Source organism: Larimichthys crocea, chromosome VI (genome assembly GCF_000972845.2).
Source record: "Larimichthys crocea isolate SSNF chromosome VI, L_crocea_2.0, whole genome shotgun sequence".
Lineage (NCBI taxonomy): Eukaryota > Metazoa > Chordata > Actinopteri > Sciaenidae > Larimichthys > Larimichthys crocea.
In genome coordinates this window covers 509,175-530,613 of record NC_040016.1, presented here as the reverse complement: position 1 = coordinate 530,613, position 21,439 = coordinate 509,175, and the positions used below count along the sequence as shown (strand labels likewise).

The 21,439-nt window shown below is 40.4% G+C and overlaps 1 protein-coding gene across 1 annotated transcript in view; it reads left to right on the top strand.

Moving 5' to 3' along the window:
* The first annotated feature begins 2,199 nt into the window (after window positions 1-2,199).
* il17rd (interleukin 17 receptor D) overlaps window positions 2,200-21,439 on the top strand; it is a 29,653-nt gene continuing 10,413 nt past the window's right edge. Inside the window, exons 1-3 of the mRNA XM_027279725.1 lie at window positions 2,200-2,391; window positions 15,695-15,749; window positions 19,583-19,705. Coding sequence (XP_027135526.1) covers window positions 2,272-2,391; window positions 15,695-15,749; window positions 19,583-19,705 — 298 coding nt within the window. The 5' untranslated portion in view covers window positions 2,200-2,271. The remainder of the gene's footprint in view (window positions 2,392-15,694; window positions 15,750-19,582; window positions 19,706-21,439) is intronic.

The following is a 21,439-nucleotide window of genomic DNA, read 5'->3' as shown; positions in this document are numbered from 1 at the left end:
ATAATTTAGAGTGTCTTCTATTCAAGTGTGCTACATTTGTTATTTTCTGTTGACTGTCTTTATTATTATTATTATTAAACCTTTATTTAACCAGGAAAGGACCCATTGAGATTAAAACAGCAGCACAAACGAAGAACATGTCAAACCAAAACAGACACAAGACACAGATAATATGAAAATGCTAAAAATACAATACAAGTCATGAAATCAACAACATCAGCTAAAACAACATCTGGATGATTCATTATCTTGCTTTTTCAATGTGGATTTAAAAGCATTCAAAGAGATCAGATCTTTGAGTTTGTCTGTAAAACATTCCAGTCAGAGGGTGCTGAGTACACAAACGCCCTCTTCCCTAGCTCAGTACGAACATTTGGTACCGATAAGATATAAAATTCCCTAGAACGCAGCGAATATTGTCCATCAGGTTTTTTAGAAATAAAAGAACAGAGGTATGTTGGGAGCAACCCGAGAATTGCCTTGTATATAAAAATATACCAGTGAGTACGTCTGCGGGCTGGTAAACAAGACCATCCCACCTGAGCATAAAGCTCACAGTGGTGAGTCAGGGCGTTACAATTTGTTATGAACCTGAGTGACACATGATAAGCCGTGTCAATCAGTTTCAATGCCTGTACAGGGGCACGCATGTACACAAGATCCCCATAGTCAAGAACAGGCAAAAATGTTGCCGCAACAAGTCTCTCTTTTACATTGAAAGAAAAACACAACTTATTTCTAAAACAGAAACTTAACTTCTGTCTCAGTTTTTTAACCAGGCATTGTACATGCTGCTTAAAAGTCAGCGAATCATCGATTAGGATGCCTAGATATTTATAGGAGTTAACTCTTTTAATATTTCTTCTTTCGAGAGTGACCACTGAAGGAATATTCAGTGGTCTACTCTTGACATTTGAAAATAACATGCACTTATTTTTTTTCTGTCTGACAAACGACAGATACATGATTGAATTTCAGACTTAAGAAACATTTATACATGGCTAAAAGTGCCTAAACAGTTCTACCTGTAAACAGGCTTCTATAAAGGCCTAGATTGTGCTTATATACAGGCTTTTTTACAGATTAGGGTTGATCATTTTGAGAATTTCAGTTAATTGATCAAGCATCATGGTTTCCCAGAGTCCAAGGTAGTGACTTTAAACTTTGTTAGATCAACAGAAATCACAAATATATGAAACAGAGAAAAATCTATAAACCTCACGTCTTATGCTGGAAACTGAAAATGTGATGAATGACGGAAGTCATGACTTAATTATCAAAATGGTTATCCTGTCAATTTATATCAAGATAAATGATCAGATTTATCATTTATGTGTTACTTTTGGGGAGAAAATGGTTTCTGCTTTCCCACTGATGTCTTTTGACAACTCCCCGTAATTTACAAAGTTTCCTGATAGACAATAAAGAAAACTGCTGCCAACTGTAGCTGCAGTTAGCTAATGTTAGCTCAGTTTGTTAGCTGGGCTGCCAGAACTATGAGCTCAGAGCACTAGCGGAGCTTTGGACCAGTGAAAATCAGTAAACACATGGCTCATCGGAGGCATGAGGCTGCTGAATGACACCTCGTTGCACAATAAGCTATCTATAACAGATATAACTTTAACAGATGAGTTCTATAAAAAATTACCCTCAGTACAGTTGTTACAGTTGGAAATTAGTTATTGTCCGCAAAACTTTTTCTTTTTTAACAAGGCTGTAAACATGTTTATTTCTGCTGTTTTTAGCACTTTGGCTTCACTTCACTGCCATGGAGGTTGCAGCATGGCCAAGACTTAATTGACTGGATTGACTTGTTCTGTAGCCAGCCTCCAGTGGACGTTTGAGGAACTGCGGTTTTTGACACTTTGGCTTAATTTCCCAGCCATGAGGTTGCCACTTGGTATTGAAACTGGCAACAAATGGCAATTTCTATGTAGTGTTAAACTAGGAAACAAACTTTTAAAAAAATCTAATCAAATTGCTGATTTAGTAAATAATTTTGTTTACATTTTCTATCTTATAAATAAATAAAAATAATGAAGATTGTCTGTTCTTCTTTGGGTTTCCATAGATTAAAGAAAAAGTCTTTAACACTCAAACAGGTCCTTTGAAGAAGTGAGGACGGACAAAATGTTCTCACATTCAGTCTTTAATTCAAGACACAAAGATAGTAAACACACACACACACACACACACACACACACACACACACACCTCCTTCTCTCGCCTCTCTCCTCTGCTCTCTCAGAGTTGTTCAGACTTGAGGGAGGAATGGCGGCCCCTCGGAGTTTCTTCATCTCTCTCTGCGGTTTGTTGCTGGTTTTATATTTCTCTTGTGGATCTACGACCTCAGGAAACAAGAGAGCAAACCAGGAGCGATGCGGTTACAAGGTAAAAACACAAAAATCATAAGTTTACCGCGTTGTTTTAACGTTGTTTTAACATTACGTTGAAACTGTTCACAGCTGCTGCAGCGTCGGATCAGTTCCTCCAAAAAAAAAAGTTAATTTTTTTAGGAAATGGTCGGTTCAGCTTCAGATGCATGTACAGACAGTTTGTCAAACTAAGATAGTAGATTAAATAAACTGAAGTTTGAAGGTAGACTTGTTCAAACAGTCTCTTAAAGTCAAGTTGCGTCAGTCACGCTACCTTTCCTCACCTGTCTGTTGGAGCTCCGGTGTGCGACACATTTTACGTAAAGGTTACGAACCAAACTACACTTTACAAAGTACTAATTAAATATAACTAAGTCTACTGCTGGTATAAACACTTTAGAAAACTTTAATTAAACGTTTTCAGAATAAATGAGCTGTTTTACTAAATTCGGCACATGTCTTATTAACTTAAATCCAGGCAAATCTTAATGTTACAGCTGGATCACAGTCTCCCACGTTGGGAAAAGTAATTATCCTATTTGTTCTATACCTGGTATATCTTAGCTTACATTTGTAATTGGCATTGGTTGCAATAAAGCCTTTACTTGTTAATTAAAATCCACATACCTTCGCATAATCCACATTAGTTAACTTGAATGCAGTAATACAGCTGGTTCACACTGTTCTCGGTCTCCCACGTTGGGAAAAGTCAGCATGTAAATATGGTCACATTGATGAAAACATGTTTGTGTCAGGTTATATGCTGCATTTTAAAGTAATTCAAAATTTTGATAGAAATAACTTCAACCTGTTTGTGCCATTTTTTGATTTTGTCCCATAAAGTAAAATAAAAACACATTTTCACACAAAGTATTTCTATACCTGGTATGTCTTTAGTTACATTTGGCATAATGCACTTAATTGCAATAAAACCCCAACTTCTTACTTCCTTTGACACATCTATTCTAGCATAAATAACTTAAATCCACTAAAATCTCAATGTTGCACACAAAGGCTAGATTAATCGCTCTCCTGTCCTACCTGCTGATATCAAGTGTTATATTGCATTGAAAAGTAATTCAGGATTTTGACATAAAGAAGATATTTAAACTGTAATAATACAGAAGAAAACATTCATCCCATGCAGGAGATAAGATGTTAATAATGTACACAAAGTCTAGATTATTCACGCTCCTGTGCTACCTGTCCTATTTGTGCCATTCTCTGCTGTAAACCAAACTTCCTTTTAAAAAATGTGACATTTCCTCCCTTTGGAGCAGCTCTAATGAATCAAAAGTATTGTTTCTGTGCCTGGTACATCTTAGGTCACACTGGGCATGTATATAATCCACTAAAGTGCATATAATACAATAAAGCTCGAAAAATAGCCATTTACATGCTAAATAAAACTAGATAATCAATAGTTAAATCAGAAATGATGAAATAGCTTCTGCTCGGTGCTGATTTACATGATTTCAGAAAACACAGTTCTTTCACTCCACCCTGTGAGTTTTGTGGTTTAGGTAGTAAAGCTGATTTCCTGCCTTTTGTGTGATCTGTTAAAAACATTTGATGTGGAAAACAGGAATATGTGAACTGATGCACCGCCTCCACACTGCTGCTCTGATTTTGCACTTCACAGCAGCTTTGTTTTCTGGCCATGAATGAGCCACTATTTAGTCTGCACCGTCGTTTGAGATCAAGATGCGTGCCCTTTGAAAAAGTTTAGCCGGGAGAGAGCTTCAGAAAGCCAACTTGGGTTGACAGAAGGTCTTCAGATATGCCAAATCTTAAAACCACAATATCTTAACTCTCATGCAAATAATAATTTTAAGTGCACACATTTTTTTTTTTACAAATTATAAACAGTGATTGGTTCTTTTTCTTACTGTTTTGTTTTGCTTGTCAGATGAACTGTGTCAAATGTTGAATCTCTAAAATTCCCAAACTAAAGTTGGGATTTGGAAACTCTCACACAGACAATAATGAGATGTACCTGACCCAGAGACCTGGGTCCACATCATCATTGGTCATGTTTAAGTAAGAGAAAAGTGAAGTTGATGTTGCTGCCAGTAGATGCTGTAGAGTTACAGGTTACCGTAGTAACAATAGAGTAATCCTATAGTAACTATAGTAACCCTTTTTACACCAAAGCTGAGCTCAGGTGACGTTACCTGAGTTTAGATGTTCACACGATTAAGTTGGGCTTCAGGTATTCCATCAGATACCAACCTGAAGATTGTTTTCTAGCTCAAGTGATTGATTGATCATTATTATGATTTGATTATGCTTACTTTGCTCATTTACAGTCAAAGCTGATGAGATGGGATATTTTGTGTGAACTTTGTGCACGAGTCTTGACTAGTTAAATCTTTGAAAGTGACAAATCTACAGCGGGACTTTAGCACTGAAACATTTTATTATTTAGTTAGTTGATTTGTCTTTTCACAGCCAGATGTAGCATATAAACTGTATAAGCATTTACAAAGTGTTTCAGTTCTGTCTTCAAATGTTTTGGTGCTTTGATACTCTCCAGCTCACTGAAGAAATAATTTTTGGTTGTAAAATTACTGATAAATATGAATTGTTCCCAATCAATATTCAGCTCATCTGAAGTTTCAGCAGACAAAGAAAGTCAAAGAAAAACATTTAGACAGTTATGTGAGCATTTTTGACAGATGTGTTTAAAAAGTGACGTGATTTTCTTTTTGTTTGTTTGTAATGCGGAAAGTAGAGTTATCTGATCGAGCCTGTGTGTGTCTGTGTGTGTGCTCTCTACAGGTTTTAATTTTCCCGTGTTGATAGATGACTCCTACCTGCCTTTGATGCTCTCTTTCTGTGTGTGTGTGTGTGTGTGTGTGTGTGTGTTATCCTGGTTTCCTCTCTCTGGCTTTGAAGTGTTTTCTACAGGAAGCTTCACACTGTTTACTCTGCTGAAACATTCCTTCCTGAACGCTCCCCCCACCCCCAAACACACACACACACACACACACACACACACACACACACACACACACACACACACACACACACACATTCTCTCTCTCTGTCTCTTTACCACCTCCCCCTCTCTCTCTCCTGCTTCCCCCCTCTTCTTTTTCTTTTCAGACACGCACACTTCAAAGGCTGCTGAATGGGGGTGTGAGGACCTGCTATTCTACAGGTGTGAGGTTATTAGAGCTCTGTGTGTGTGTGAGTGTGTGTGTGTGTGTGAGAGAGAGAGAGACCTGTAAAGGCTCTGCTGGTTTTACAAGTCTGCATCATGTTTGAAAGGCCCTGGAGTTGTGCTGGGACCGAGCTGACATACGGACTCGCTTATTTTGATACTCAGTTGATCGTTTTTTTAAAAAGAAAAAAGTCCTCAAACATTTCCTGGTTTTATTTGCTACTTTTCTTTGTCTTATGTGATAGTGTGCTGTATCTGCGAAACGCTGCAGTGTTGTGTGACGGTGGGAGGATTGAGGTGGGCTGCTGGAGGTGTGCCTATTTGTGTTGAATGTAACCACTGTCAGGAAATAACTTTTTACTTCACTTGATTGATCGATTAACCGGATTTATCGATGCCGGCGCTCCCTCACTCTCATTCGCTGTCTATGTCACTTAACCACTGCTTGCTCTTTCGCTCTCAAATTACCGGCACAAACCAAATAAAGCTTCTTCGTATCTCTATTTTACCACACAGACATAGAAGCTAATACATTAAATAAACAAAGCCAGAACACAACAGGTAGAGTCAGAGTTTAGTCCATGAATCCACCTGGATACTCTTAGTTTCAGAGACATTTCAGGCTGACTGTGGAGGTTTGACTGATCTGATCATCTGATTGGTGGACGTAGTGTGATGTTGGGTTTTGTTTTTCCAAAAGTTGTATCCGGCTAAACTTCTCGGCTGCAGGACGCTGCGTTTTCTAGTGGACACCCCTGCGGCCGCTGCACCAAAACAGATGACCCCCACTCAAATGAATGGGAAAAACCTGCGTTTTCCACAAAGCTGCAATGAGCCAAGAGTTTCAGTACAATGTAAACCAACCGTCTATAAATGTAATGCTTATCACTGCGTCAGTCAATCATGCACCTGCACCTGCTTAGTGTTTCCTCCTTTGTTACCTTGTAAAAAAAGCAAACAAACATGATTTTATACATCCGGAGTGTTTTTAGCTATACAAACAAATAAATTACAGTCATGAAACCAGGATTTTTCCTGACTGTAATTGTTGCATCTTCAGTTTTAGCGGGCTACAGAGGTCTGGTAAGCTCACTTTCTAACTCCACACCCCCATATTTCTTTCATTTTCCAACTTGTAGTCTTCAGCCCGAACAGACACCGACTCAAGTGACTTGATCACTTTATCAGACTTCTCGCAGCTTCCTCTGGAGACACAGGAGGCTTCATACAAGGTCCTAAGACCTGTTGATGTGTAAATCAGTGGAGTTTGTCCACATGGACAAACAATCAGGCTGCTTCAGGTGTGTTTAAAAACAGAATTCATTTAATCCCTGAACCTGATGAGGGAAACGGTTTTCTTTTTTTATTGGATGTAACTGCAGAAGGCCAGAATGATAGATGATCGAGGTCTGTGTAAAAACACATCTGCTGAAGCCATCACATCTGTCTCAGTGGAGGAAGACACACCAGGAAATAATTCAGCTTCCTCCTCTCTTTGTCCTGCTCTGGATTCTTCATCCTTCTTTCTCTCTCACCCACCCATCGTCATAAAGTAGGTTTCCACTCTTTATCCGTGTCACATATCCCATCATCCTCCTTGGCCTCGGTGTGTTTTTGGCATCAGAGAGCCTTGCAGGGCGTCACGGATGGGTGGGCATCCAATGTGAAACACGTGTGTTTTCTGGTTTTCTGGCATCTGAAACAGGCAGAGGTTGAAGAGCCGATGCTCGAAATTTACCTCTTACATAAAAATTGAAGTTTTCAGACCCAAGGAAGTTTGTTTTTGTCCAAAGTTTGTAGGTAAGTGAAGTAGAAAACAACCAAATGGGTCATCCGCGAGGCAATCAGAACAGTGTAGTGGGTTGTTTGCATGAAGTTGAATCTTTCTCAACTTCCCCACGGCACCCTGCTGAAAAACTTTGGAGTCTTTGAGATGTGGCAGGCAGCCATTGGAATAGAAAAAGCATGTTTTAAGAGGTTCAAGGAGTGTCCTGTCCTTCACCATTGTGTGAGTGTGTATATGAGGTGTTAGAGTCATGGGAAAAACTGTCGGAATATATTAAACTAGAGCATGATTTTTGAACCTCTTTTTTTTTTTGGCACAGGCGAAAATGTTTTTGTAGTATTGTCAAGTACTGAAAGTTGCCCTCAAATATCTGCTCGCATTCAGTGTTACTTACTCCTTTTTCTCAATAAAATACGTCTAAACTTGGAAAAAAACTCCTTTTTCTCAATAAAATACGTCTAAACTTGGAAAAAATTATTATTTAAATTAGAAACTGACAAAGTTCTTGTATGCCTGCTTAAGTTTAGACAACATTTAACCGATATTAGCGTACTGCAGGCATATCTGTATTGGTGTATATCAAGCCGCAACCTCTGTGAAGTAAAGTGAAGCCAATGCAATTAGTAAAAAAAACTGCCGTTCCTCAAGCGTCCACATGAGGCTGGCTACAGAATAAGTCAGTCTCCATAAGCCTCGATGTTAAAATGTCTAACTTCACAGCAGAAATAAACATGTTTACAGCCTGGTATAAAAAACTGTTTTGGTCTCTATAGATAATTTCCCCGTTCATGACAACTGTACTGAGGGTGAATTTTCCATTCCGCATGCCTGATTTCCACCGATGATCCACAAGCCAGCGGCACATATATTGAGCTTCAGAATGGCTCTTCAAAAACCAGTGGGTGACGCTGTCCACTCTTCAGACTCTCAGCGTATATGTTATACATTTAAAAGCTTTCTATCAAATAAAATGCCCCCTTTTAATAAAGTGTAAAAAACATTGCAAACATCATAAAATGTCTTCTAGTTAGTAGTTTTTGTAGTTATTTCTGCTCATGTGACATGAGCAACAGGAAGTGATCTCATAGAAGTCTTCTGAACAACATGGTGCAAAAAAAATCAAGGTACCGCCTTATTTTGTATCTGTATTTTTATCTATATTTCAGCAAAGTGAACTGCAATTGATAAACAATTCTTGGCCTGTTCAGTCACACTCTTGGGTCCGCCCACCCTTGCTGGATCAATTGGTGACTGTAAGTCCAGGTCACATGACTGAATTCTCTCTTTTCTTTGGGTTGGACCTTTACACGTCCTCTTTAATGCACATTTCTGAGTCGGGGTTTATCCTGGTCCTGTGTCTGTAACGAGAGAGAGGACAAACTGTCACAGCAGGAGAGGAATAACTCCTCCTGCGTGAGGAGGAGTTGTGATGAAGAAGAGGGGTGGGGGTCATTGAGGAGCAGTCATGCAGGGGGAGGAAGCTGCAGGTTTTGTTCCTGTGGTGGGAAATCTCTGGTTGGCTGCTCTCGAACACACACACACACACACACACACACACACACACACACACACAGAGTTTGCATTGTTGCACCTCACTTTTGTTTCCAGCTTTTTCCTTTTGGAGCAGACATCAGATTTTTTTGTTTAGCAGCATCAATCAGCAGATCAGAAATAACCAGGGAAATGTCACCTGAGGCAATTTACTTTTCACTTTTGAGACACAGGGCAGCATTTATTTAACATTTTAACAGGCTACAGTAAATTTAATACATCTGGTTGTAGTCAGTCAGTTAGGTTTTTTTTATTTAAATTGTGAATCATTGGTAAAGACACTGGAAACCTCACATCATCTGTTGGATTGACGTCTTCTCAGGCTCGCTGGTGGAACGGCTCTTCACTGTGTGGCAGCAGTCAATTTAACAGTATCTGTTTTTTCCATCAGTGTGTACCTCCAGATGATTTGCAAATCTGCTTGACACATATGGACAAATCTAACCTTGTTCTTTATAAATTTTCCATTAAAACTGAAACTCCAAAACAGTAAAACAAAGAAACTTCTCAGACGCGAGATGGAGGTTAGATAGTCACCTTGGTTTGTTCTTAAACTCAATTCTCTCTCTGTGAAGAGTTGTTTTGTGTTTCAACGCAGCCTGACGCACAGTTTATGTGTTCATAGTGACTGAAAAGAAGCTGACCAGCTGATGTAAAGCTTCATTTTATTTGTGGAAAACACCAGGACATGAAAATGGTGCAACAGGTGATCGGATCTGATCCATTTGGGTATTATATAGGGATGCACCGATTCGCTTTTTTCACCACCGATACCGATATCTGAGGTTTAATATCAGCCAATACCGATACAGAAAAACAGCACAGAATTACAGTAACAAATGGTATGTCTCATTGTGTGGAAACTGGGATCATTCTTTTGTGCAAGACAACATCAGACTTGATGTGGGCTTCCGTACGACGTGTTGCTTGCATATGACGTCACTCACAGTGCACAGCATAGAATTAAACTGAATACATCGGCCAGTATGGATCAGCCCATTGTCACCGATACCCGATCTAGAATTTTCTTCAATATTGGGACCAATACCAATATCGGATCAGTGCATCCCTAGTATTATAGATATCAATCTACCAGAATATAACTTTGACCCGGGGTTTTGGTTACTAGCAGCCGATTGAACCTTATCAACACGGTGCTGTACCGTCTAGCAAACTGCCCCAACCCCCAATACACCCATAGATATTCCAGTGCAGCCATCTTGTCCCATATGGTAGTGTTTGGAGGTGTGTGCTTGTGTGTGTTTGTAAGACAGGAAAACATTAAGAGGATTGGGACAGAGTTTTGAGCCCTGAGGCCTTTGCATAATAGGTCCCTTATCACACACACACACACACACACACACACACACACACACAGTGATAGTATTTGTTTCTTTCTCACGTTTGTAAGAATAAAAATTAGTTTTAGGTTGTTTGGTGACTTTGCTAAGCAGCAGGTGTTCATCTTCTTTCAGACCAGAAATTTAGAAATTTCAAGTCTTATCTGAAATTGATGAAATCAAGCTCAATTGGTAGAGCATCCGCCCCATGTACAAAGGCTCAGTCCTTGCTGCAGTGGCCCAGGGCTTGAACCTGACCTGTGTCCCTTTGCTGCATGTCATTCTCCTATTTCTCTCTCCCCGCATTCAGTCACTTCTTCAGCTGTCTTCAGTTCACAGTATGTTCACAGAATACTTAAAATGTGCAGGCATACAACAGGTTAAAGTGGTCCCAAATAAATTAAGGATGTGCACTAATGTAATGCAGAGTGAAGAAAATCAAAAATCTTTTTTCTACTTTGTCTCGTCCTCGTTCCCCAAACAGACCTTTTCAAACTGTTTGTACTTCAGCTCATGAGCAGTATGTTGATTAAAGGTCAGCTGAGAGTGTGTCCCATGTTCTCTGTCCCACATCTGGAACTGGTCTGGTCGCCCCAAACAAAATGAGGGAAAGGAGAAGTCTGCTACGTGAACCTTGAAAGCTGTAATTGAAGTAGTTCCTGTTTAATCAGATTCCTCCTTCTCTTCTTCCTCACTTCCTTCCTCCTCTGCAGGGTTGGTGATTACTTCTCCCATCATCCTTCGCTCCCTGTCCTGAATCTGAAACCTCCTTTTCCTTTCTCCTTATATCCTTTCCTCCCTCCCTCTTTCCTTCCCTGCAGCGCTGTGATTAATTGCTCTTGATGTTCGGCTAACTGAGCCTGCAATTAGCTGTCTGATTACCACAGGAACTGATTCTGTGTGTGTTTGGGGATTCCCGGGGGAAATTTTGCTCTCATCAGGGATCAAGTTTATGTGTTTCCCTGTGTTTATAGATCTGTAGTTGATTTCTGTCCTTTATTACCATTTTAAAAAGTGAACCTCAGCGAGGGAGTCAAACCCACAACGTTTCACAAAAGTTCACTGTGTCTGCTGACTGTGTGTTGGGCGTCCTACAGCCGGTTTTCAGCTCTTTTTTTGTTCCTAATAATGAACTGGTCTTTTCTTCTTTTGGCTTCTTTTCTTTGGTTGTTTACTGATGTGATTCAGTCTGTTCAGGCCTCAGGGTTTTTGTGTGAGTGTGTGTGTGTGTGTGTGTGTGTGTGTGTGTGTGTGTGTGTGTGTGTGTGTGTGTGTGTGTGTGTGTGTGTGTAGAGAGGGTAATGATTATTATAGTGAGAAACACCTGGCAACAGGAAGGAAGAAAAGTGTCTGTTTGAAAAATGTTAGTTGTTAAGTATGAGAGTTTGGCTCATGGCGATGGGCAGGGTCACAACTGACATACAGTGGTAGAAAAGACGACCCTGAATCTAAAGACAAGGATCCAGGACTTATTCGACACGTCAGCTGAGTCGAGCTAGAACTATGACAAATCTGCTTGGGCTGCTTGTGTTTTATCTACAAGTCTGTGAGCTTGAAGCAAATCTCAGTAATGTACTTCTTTTTAACCGGGGCCAGAATGTGATTTAGAGACCTTCTAAATGTCTAGTTGATACTTGAAGTTGACCGATTTGTCACTGCTGATATGTTTTACAAACACATCATTATCCGATAGAGGCTCATGACTCCACCCGTTAGGTGGAGACCTGCTGTAGTGAATGTTGTCTGTAAGCACACTGTGTCAACACAGAGAATATCCATGCGTGCATTTTAAACCAGAAGGGATGCATCTACTCAAGAGTGGAAGACGCCCAATCCCTAACAACAAGCCAAAAAATCTGTTTAATAGCTGTGAAATCAGAGCTTAGGCCTGGAGAGCAGAGCCGGTGTTGTGCCAGAACAGGAGCTGGGCAAGGGGGAAGTGTAACCAGGCTCAGGAGCTTCTATGGACATAATGGCAGAGGCAAAAAAAACAAAAAAAAACAAAGGGGATGAAGAAGGAAGTGAGAGAATTAAAGGGAATTGTGTTATTGACCTTGCTTGATGTTTGAAGTTAATGACTCGCTAGTTTTAGCACTGCATGTAAAATGCTATTTCATGCAGTGCTGCTGTTCCTTTTCCACTTGATTGACACTGTGGGGGTCTAGACACAGAGGGCTTCAGCAGAAAAAGTGTGTCATCAAAGTGTTGGACAATCAAATACATGTCTACTGGTTACTTTCTAGTTGTCACAGTGAAAGATGAAATGATTAAGAGCTATAACTATAATAAGAAATGTCTTATAAACCTGTCACTCCGACTGGACTTCATAGTCCTACCATCCTCAGAAGCAACATGCCCTGACAGTGCAGAATCTCTTTGGAGCTCCATATTCCTGGTGTTTAAGTCCAGAACCGCCCAGCTTGAACCTATCTCTGGGGGTTTGCCTGTTCACTCTTTGTCTTGCGTGGGTTTCCTCCAGGTGGTCTGGTTTAACCTTTTATTTACCAATCTACATGCTCCAGGAAAAGTCCTATCCGAACTTTTTTTAGGGTTTCGGGGGGAGGAAGTAGTGTCACAATGCAACCAGTCAGGAAGTCTGAGTATTTCTCCTGTCAATGAGAAACTCCTTGATTTTAATTAGCCTCCCATTTCATGCTGCCAGCTGGACGTCTGTGCACAGCAGCACGTAAACCTCTCGGGGTTAAGGGTCAGCAGTGGAGGTAAACTGAAGTATTTAATCCTTTAATTTAAAAAGATAGTGTCAACAGAGTCCTCTTTAAAAAAAAAAAAAATCATTTAAAGTTTAAATAAAATTGACAACATGATTTCAGATTTCTTTGGAGCAAAATAAAATAAACACAAACACTTCTTCTTACATATTTTGCTTATTAAACATAAAAATACATCCATACATCTGAATTTAACCAAACTAATAGCAGCTTTTTAAACAAATTTAATGGGCAAACAGACTGAGACTCATCTAAACTTTCTTGGTTTAGTCTTTCCACTATTCCAACAATCACAGACTAAATGCTTAATGTACCGAGTTACACATTAAGATATAGAGTCTCTAAGCTGTTTTTCCTATTACTCTTTCTTCGGTTCAATGTGTTGCTGACTCATTCTTTGGAGGCAGACCATTTAATTAATTTAACGATTATTATAACAGTAATAAACTTTATTTATACAGCACCTTTCAAAACATAATTACAAAGTGCTTCATAATAAAGCAATAAGCACATTTAAAATAAACCACTGAACTGAAGTGATGAGGGACATCGGGCACCAAATGAGCTGCTAAATAACTTGGGGCAAGGCCTCGCAGGGCTTTATAAGTAATCAATCAAATCTTTAAATAAACTCTTTAAGCAATAGGTAGTCAGTGTAAGGTGGTCAGATTCTGTATGTGTGAATATGTCTGTAGGCAGTGGAGCCGGAAAAGAAAATGACATAACACCAAGAAATTACAGTAATTTAGCCGACTAGTTGTGTACTCAGCTGAAGACTTTCAAATTTCAGTGTGAAGAAGAGGCACAGCTTTTGCTAAAATGTCCTGTGACCTGACTTTGTAAGTACTGTATGCAAATCTAACAGAGCACAGAAGTAGAGTCAGATTTTTCAAATAAGCAACATACAATGCTGCTCGTTTCTGTTTGTTAATGAGAACCATCCTTTAACAAACAGAAATGACAGGATGTGTCTTCCATATTTCTAAGGTTCTATTCAGATCAAATCAAGCATTGTGGTAAATAACTGCAGGGTTGTGTGGTGGATGTGTCTATTTGTGCTCAACATAACCGCTATGAGATGATCAGAAAATAACTTCATTTTCGATGATTTTTGCCAATTCCCTTTTACTTGATGCCAGCGCTCTCATTCACTGAACATGTCGCTCGATCACTGCTTGCTCTTTCTCTCTCAAGCTATTGGACACAAACCAAAGGAAACTTTTTCGTGTTTTAGAGACATTTCATGCTGACTGTGGAGGGGTTTGACTGGTTTGATTGGTCAGGGTTAAGCTAACTGCTATAAAATAATCAGAAAGTATGTTTTTATCTTGCTGATTCACCGGCTGTCTGCATACTGGCGCTCCCAAACTCTCATTGACTGTCTATGTCACTCGACCACTGCTTGCTCTTTCTCTCTCAATTTAAACTTCTTCATCTCACTATTTTGAAGTATAAATTGCAAGTCAGACTCAGATTTAGAAGATGGGTACATGGAATTAACAAAACCAGGACACAACAGGTAGAGTATCAGAGTTTAGTCCATGAATTCACCTAGATAGTCTCAGTTTCAGTGATATTTCAGGCTAACTGTGGAGGGTTTTGACTAGTCTGATCGTCTGCTTGGCCACAGTGGTGTGACGTTGGGTTGCGTTTCTACAAAAGTTCAATCTGGCTCAACTTCTCAGCCTCAGCCAAAACACACTATCCGCGTTCAAATTAATGGAAAAACCTGCGTCTTTGCGGCAACATTGGATACAGCCTGAAACGAGCCTGAGCCTTGTAAAGTGAAGACATTTCATCCTGTCCTCACTTCTTCAAAAGACTTTTGATGGTTAAGACCTGGTCTTTGGGTCGATGTTAGTGTTTGGGGAATGTATTCTGGCAACAAGGGTCTTCACAAGTATTTAAGTACAAACGTGTGTGTGGATGGGTTGTTGAGGTACAGTGGCTGCTTATAGGCATGGTACACTCTATAACACATACACACACACACACACACACACACACACACACACACACACACACACACATACACACACATACACAATAGGGGGTCTGTCTGATTGGTTTCAGGTGTGTGTAGTTGTGTGTGTGTGTGTGTGTGTGTGTGTGTGTGTGTGTGACCATAGCCTGACACCTCTGTAATAAGGCCTGGTGTGTGTGTGTGTGTGTTTGAACATTAAAACAAGGTCAAAGATGTAAAACTGCTGAAACGGTCGAGGCTGAAACATACCTCATGAAAATCTATGTCTTTGTGTCTTTGTGTTTGGTCACTGAGAAAATGATTCTGGGTAACTGTAGCCCACAAGGGAGTCGATGTTCACACCTCAACTTATCTCACTGCTCATCATGTGTCACTGTATCTGCGGTCCTTTGTATTAAATAGAGCTGCTGGGTGGAGCGTGGAAGGATGATCCGGATCCTTTTTTGAATTAAATGACAAGTTTCTTTTTTAGTTTTTTGGCAACTTTTACCCGAGAAATGTCAGATTCAGTTGATTTTTCTGGACGTCATCTGATTGAAGTTTGTTGTTTCTGCTTTGATCAGCCATAGAGTGTCAACAACAGGTTAGCAGCTGTGCTATGTGAGGTGTTTCCATAATTTATTGTGAAGCTACATTACTGGCTGTAATTTTAATAAATCTGGTCCCATTTGAAGCACATGCTGTCAGACTAATCTAAAAGAGCTGCTTGGATTACTTTTGATTTAAATATTTAACATGATGTGGTTGTCTTTCTTTCTCTCAGGTGCAGTCTGGTACAGATGGAGGTCGCAGGTTGGCCGTCACCTTTAGAGCTGACAGTGAGTTCCTCTCTTATTCTGCTCATGACTCTGGTTTATCTTGAATTTTTAGGTGCTGGAGCCCTGTTTACTTTAGGTAATTGCCCAGATAGTGGCTCAATTCCATGCAACCTAATATTTTGGTATCACTCCTATCAACTCCTATCAGTAAAACTTATCAGTTGTGGGGGTGATTGTGATGTCAGCCAGTCTCTATTTATGTCTCCGAACATTTCGACACCTGAAAGAACAAAGCTGCAGCGTCACAACATTTAAATTAAACTTAATCACACAGTTTGATCAGAGCCTGAAACCATTTTTCGAATTTCTGTCATGTTAACCAGCAGAAAAATCCAAAGCCCACTCACCCCCTTCATCTCCACCCCCATCCTCCTCCCCCACCTCCACCATCCTCCTCCTGTTCATCTTTTGTTCTTTTCTCTCTAAAAGTCAAGTTCCTGAGCCGTAGCCGATCCCTGCCTCCTGCCTTTGTCTGTGACCATGAGCGAGAAGCACTTTCAGATTACTCTGTGTGTGTGTGTGTGTGTGTGTGTGTGTGTGTGTGTGTGTGTGTGTGTGTGTGTGTGTGTGTGTGTGTGTGTGTGTGTGTGTGTGTGTGAGAATTTTCGTTCCTGGAAGAAAAAAAAGTGAAAAAAATAGAAATCAGAACGAATTAAAGTGTAATAACAATCAACAGGTTAATTTGTTTTCTAATATAATAACACACTGAGGACTGTATTTCTATGTATCAGGTTATGATTGTGTGTCTGGGATGTTTATAATAAAACTTAGATTTCTGATTAAGAGTCCAACTCTGCTGACTATTTCTGTTTTTAATTGAATCCTGATTAAAAATATTTAAAAAAACAAAAACATGTTCAAACCACCTTGTAAAATCTGCAATAAATCCAAAATTTATTCACATAACTTTGGTACCCTGCTGGGCACACCTACGTCATGTTGCAGCCGCTACGCTGTTCCAACCTCACCGTTTCAGAAGCGTCTTGCCTGCCAGACTTTGTTCACTTGATCAGATTTGGTCAGTTTATGTGCTTTTTAAAATACATTTAGAGTCGTTGATCCTGTCATCAAACTCTTTTATCATCACTGTTCAGTGTTAACAGAGGGTTGTTCTTTCAGCTGCATCCATGACTCCTTTTCTCATGTTTCATTTTCATTTAATCTGATCTTTAATACATATCAGGTCACCAATAATGTGGAGGTCAGAAGGTCATGTGACACTGAAATGATGCATCCTGTTCTTAACAGATGAAATGAAAAGTGTTGAAACTCACAAACTTTAAGCCAAAGTGAAGCGTTGAGGTGTTTTAGCATGACAATCAGGACTAGCTCATTGTGTGTGTGAAGGAGTGACACACCTCACTGCTTCCTTTCCGCTTTTTCGTCCTCCACAAGCTTCATCCTTGGCTCCTGGAAGGTGAAGGAGGATGGAGGCTTCCTCTCTATCCCTCTCTGTTGTTGTTGACCTTTGACCTCTATTAGGTCACCAATGGAAGGTGATGAGATCAGCAAATCTTAACACACGTGTGTGTTGAGATTCTGTGCCCACAGAGCTGCATTGTTGAGGCACATTGTTGCACTGGGTGTTTCTAATACGATGAATCAGTTAATCCCACATCCTGCAGCTGGAAATATTACTCCTAGAGCACCAAGTCTGCATTAATCCGTGGCTGAAAATAGTCCCCAACAAATGCATTATGCTTCGGTTTGAGTAATGTTTTATAAAAATGACAGAGACCAGGTGTATTATGGGGCGGAAAAAAATGAATTTGTGAGCCATTGTACATTGCACAGGGAACAAAATTGGGGGGAAAAAGGAGATAAAGTACAAGAAGAAGAGGAGCTGTGAGCTGTGACTGTCTCCTTAAACTTCGAGGAGGAAGAGAAGATGAAGATGAAGAAGAGTGTGTAAGGGGCTGCAACTTCTTGATTCTTAAGCTGTATTGAGACGAGGAAGAAGAGGAGCATGGAGGTGAGAACTAAAGATGAAGATGAACTTCTCCTTTAGTCCTCTCATCTCCCTTTTATCCTCCTCTTCCTCCTGCCCTTTGTCTCCGTATACAAAGAGGAGGCACAAGCTGCGACCTTCACGTCATCCTTACATAGAGGAGCTTTATGATGGAGGACGAGGAGCGACCAGCCGTGACCTTCTCCTTCAGCCCTGAACATGACCCCGCTTTGTGGAGGCGAGAGGAAGAGGAGCAGTGATTCGTGACGTATCCCATGCTCTCCTAACCTCCCCTCCAGTCATCTCCATCCTTCATAAGCTCCTCTGTCCCATCATCCTCCTCCTCTTCTTCCTCACCCCAATCCTCTCCGTCAGGAGGAAAGAGGAGCAGTCAGTCGTGTCTGAGCTCACGCCCCTTTTCTTTCTGCATCCTAAGTCCATCTTTTCTCCTCCAATCCCTCTCAGTTCATGGCTGGCTGCTCCTCTTCCTCCACCTCCTCAGCTCCTCCATCGTCGTCCTTCACAAGATAAAACAAGAGGGATCGGGAGAGGGCGGAGCAACAGGCGATTCAATGAGTGAAGGTGTGGTTTATAGAAAATATGAAGGAGAGCTGAGGGACAGCTGGGAAATCTGAAGATGTGATCGCTAGTCTTTTACAGCAACTGTTCACGTCTTGTCTTGACTATGAGAAAAATATAAAATATCTCCATTATTTTTAAAAGTTTTTATGTCCCCAACCTTTTGGATTTCGATGAAGGAATCAAACAATTCAAACACGGCTGTTTCTTTCAACAAAAAACAGATGAACAGGAAGACACTGATAAAACTCTATAGGGGTGTTAACAGTAGTGCATAGTAACTAATTACATTTTCTTGAGCTACTTGTGTTCTAATTTCTGCAAATTTTCAGCCTAACCTGTAACTTTTTATTCTGTTACATTTATTTGATATGTTTAGTTCCTAGTTGCAGCTCGGATTAATAATACAAAATATAATCAACAAATAAAATTACTTCATTGATCCTACTGTGAAATTCAGGAGATATCTGACAATATAGGGCATTTTGGTAGCTGATCTGCTACAGTATTAAGAATGAACAGAGCCTGAGTGACCTCACTCGCAGGTTTCAGAAGCTATTTCTGAATATATGTGGCGCTGGCTGTTCGATCATGGCCGTTCTCAGACGGATGCTGCAAACAGCTCGTCAATCTGCACAGAGCAGATCAAGCTGATGGGAAGTCAGACCCAGAAACAGCACAAAGATTTCAGTAAAAAACTGTCAAACGAAAAACTATTTAAATAACTATTTAGCATACTTACTCATGGTAAAAAATGAACCAAGTTAACAAAGTCTGGCAGGCAAAACCCTGTGCTTCTAAAACGCTCCTGGTGGGTATGAAGCCAAGCGGAGAACGAACCAAAACTTGTGGTCACAACGTCACAGAGTCATGCCCGTTGGGATCCAGGGATTATACTTATTCCCACTGACTGTTTAAATATGAAATCAGTCCTTTCAATTTTAAATTTGCCATAAAATACAGTCCAGGCTCTCTGCCCAAGCTGTTTAACAATGTTGTGTTGTTATGTTGTCGTGTTTAATGTGTCTCTGTATTTATGTATGTATGAGAGGCTTTGTACAGGCTGTGGCAACAAATATCCTTGTAAGGACAATAACGTATCTATCTATCTAGCTATTTATTGGGGCCAGGTTTATCTCATCTTTTATATGGCAGTGTCACTACTTTTACTTAAAAGATCTGAGTAATTCTTCCACCACTGCTGGTTCATGAGGTCACCATCTAGCATGGGTGTTAAATCAGGTGTGGTTGTATATGCTATTGTTGATCGCTCTCTCTGTTACTGTCTTTGTCTCTCGCCCTGCAGACTGCTCTTTAAACTACCCGCTGGGGAAACATGTGATCCATGAGGTCACCAACGTGTCCTTTAGCCACCTGGCTTGTGAAGATCAGGCCGCCGTGGTCGTCCACTGGTCTGCCAGCCCTCTAGGTACCTGTTTGTTTACGTGTCTGTCCATTTACCTGTCTGTCCATCGTCTGCTTACATGCTTCCCCACAGGGAGAGGTTTAGAGAAAGGAAGGGAAGTGAGGGAGGAGGAGCAGGAAGGTAAAACCTTCAAAGTGCTCAAATCCGTAAGATTACCCAGCTCTGTGAGTGTGTGTGTGAGAGTGTGTGTAAGAGTGTGTGTGTGAGAGTGTGTGTGTGTCCCTTTGATCAGGCCAAGAGAATAAGGCAGAGGATCACATCTCACACTACAATACCACGATTTGACCGTGAAGGAATGTGTATGTGCGCTCGGTGTAAGGTGAACCTCTCTCTGCCTGTGACAATACAGCCTGTTGTTTTCCCACAGAGACACAGAAAATCTTCCAGAAATGTTCCAACTCACACGTGAATGTCATCTAAAAAATCAGATTACCTCCTCTGCTTCTTTCTCGCTGAGAACTTTTAAAGTTTTTAGAAGTTTTAAAAACAAACTGAACTGGAGAGAGCTGAAAATGTGTTTTTCTTCAGCTGTAACAGCTGCAACATGTGTCCGATGTTTGGGAGACCCTGCTGCAGCCTGAACACAGAACGAGATGAATATGTGGATTTTATTTGTGTAAAGTGAAAACAGGATGTTTGATCAGGTCCTGTGTGATTGTGTTCATCTTTTATCAAACATTTCCAAAAGTTAGAGAAAGAAAAAGTGACAGCGAGCAGTGAAAGTTTCTTTTCTGATTCGATGTTACAGACTGCAGCAGCTGAACGATATGGTTCATTTGGTGCTGGATTGTTGAGTATTGAGGATATGACAAGAAATATGTGACTGCCAGAAGTAACATGTTCCTCATCGTATTACACAATCATTTCATGTTGTTTTCATTATGAATTAGTTTGAGAATTTGGGAATTGACTGCAGTTCTCTAAATCTTTAGAGACGATAAATACGGCAGTCACTACATGCAGCCCTCTTTAGTTTAGTCCATCCTGCAGCACCTGGTGTTTGTACTTTTGTATACAATGTGCCAGATGTGTTTTACACTTAAGTCATAATCCTGTATCGACATGAACTTTTACCAGGTGGATGAAAGCTATAGTGGTGGTGCAGTGCCCACAGGAAACAAAGTCTTAAACACAAAAGATGAGAAACAGTGCATCAAACTCTACATGATGTTATTATGTAATCTAGATCCCCAGCCTTAGATCTTACATAAAAAAAACATTATGGAGACATGAAATCAACATGTAAAATCATATTTTAAACATCATACCATCACTAGAAAGGAGAAGAGGAGAGGGGGTAAGGAGAGTAGACAAGGGTAGCAAAGGGAATAAGCAAGGCTCGTAAGAGAGGACAAGAGAATAGCAAACAAGGCCAGAGAAGGAAAGGAAATGAGGAGAGAAAAGAAGGAGTGCAAATGGAGCAAACAGAAGGGAACAAGGGAGGAAAGTCTGAGTTAGTAGGGGAAGCAGGGTGAAGAGGTAATGGGTGAAGAATCAAGGACAGAAGATGAATAAGCCAGATATGAGGTGATAAGAGAGGAGGAGAAAAGAAAAGGAAACAAAGAGAAGGCAGAAAATGACCTATGCCAGGCATGGGCAAACTGTTCCACAAAGTGACGGTGTGACTGCAGGTTTTTGTTCCAACCAACCAAGAGCACAAAGTTTGACCAATCAACTCTCTGAAGACTGAGATCAGTTGATTAAATGAGTCAAGTCTGTTATGTTGCTGTTTGGTTG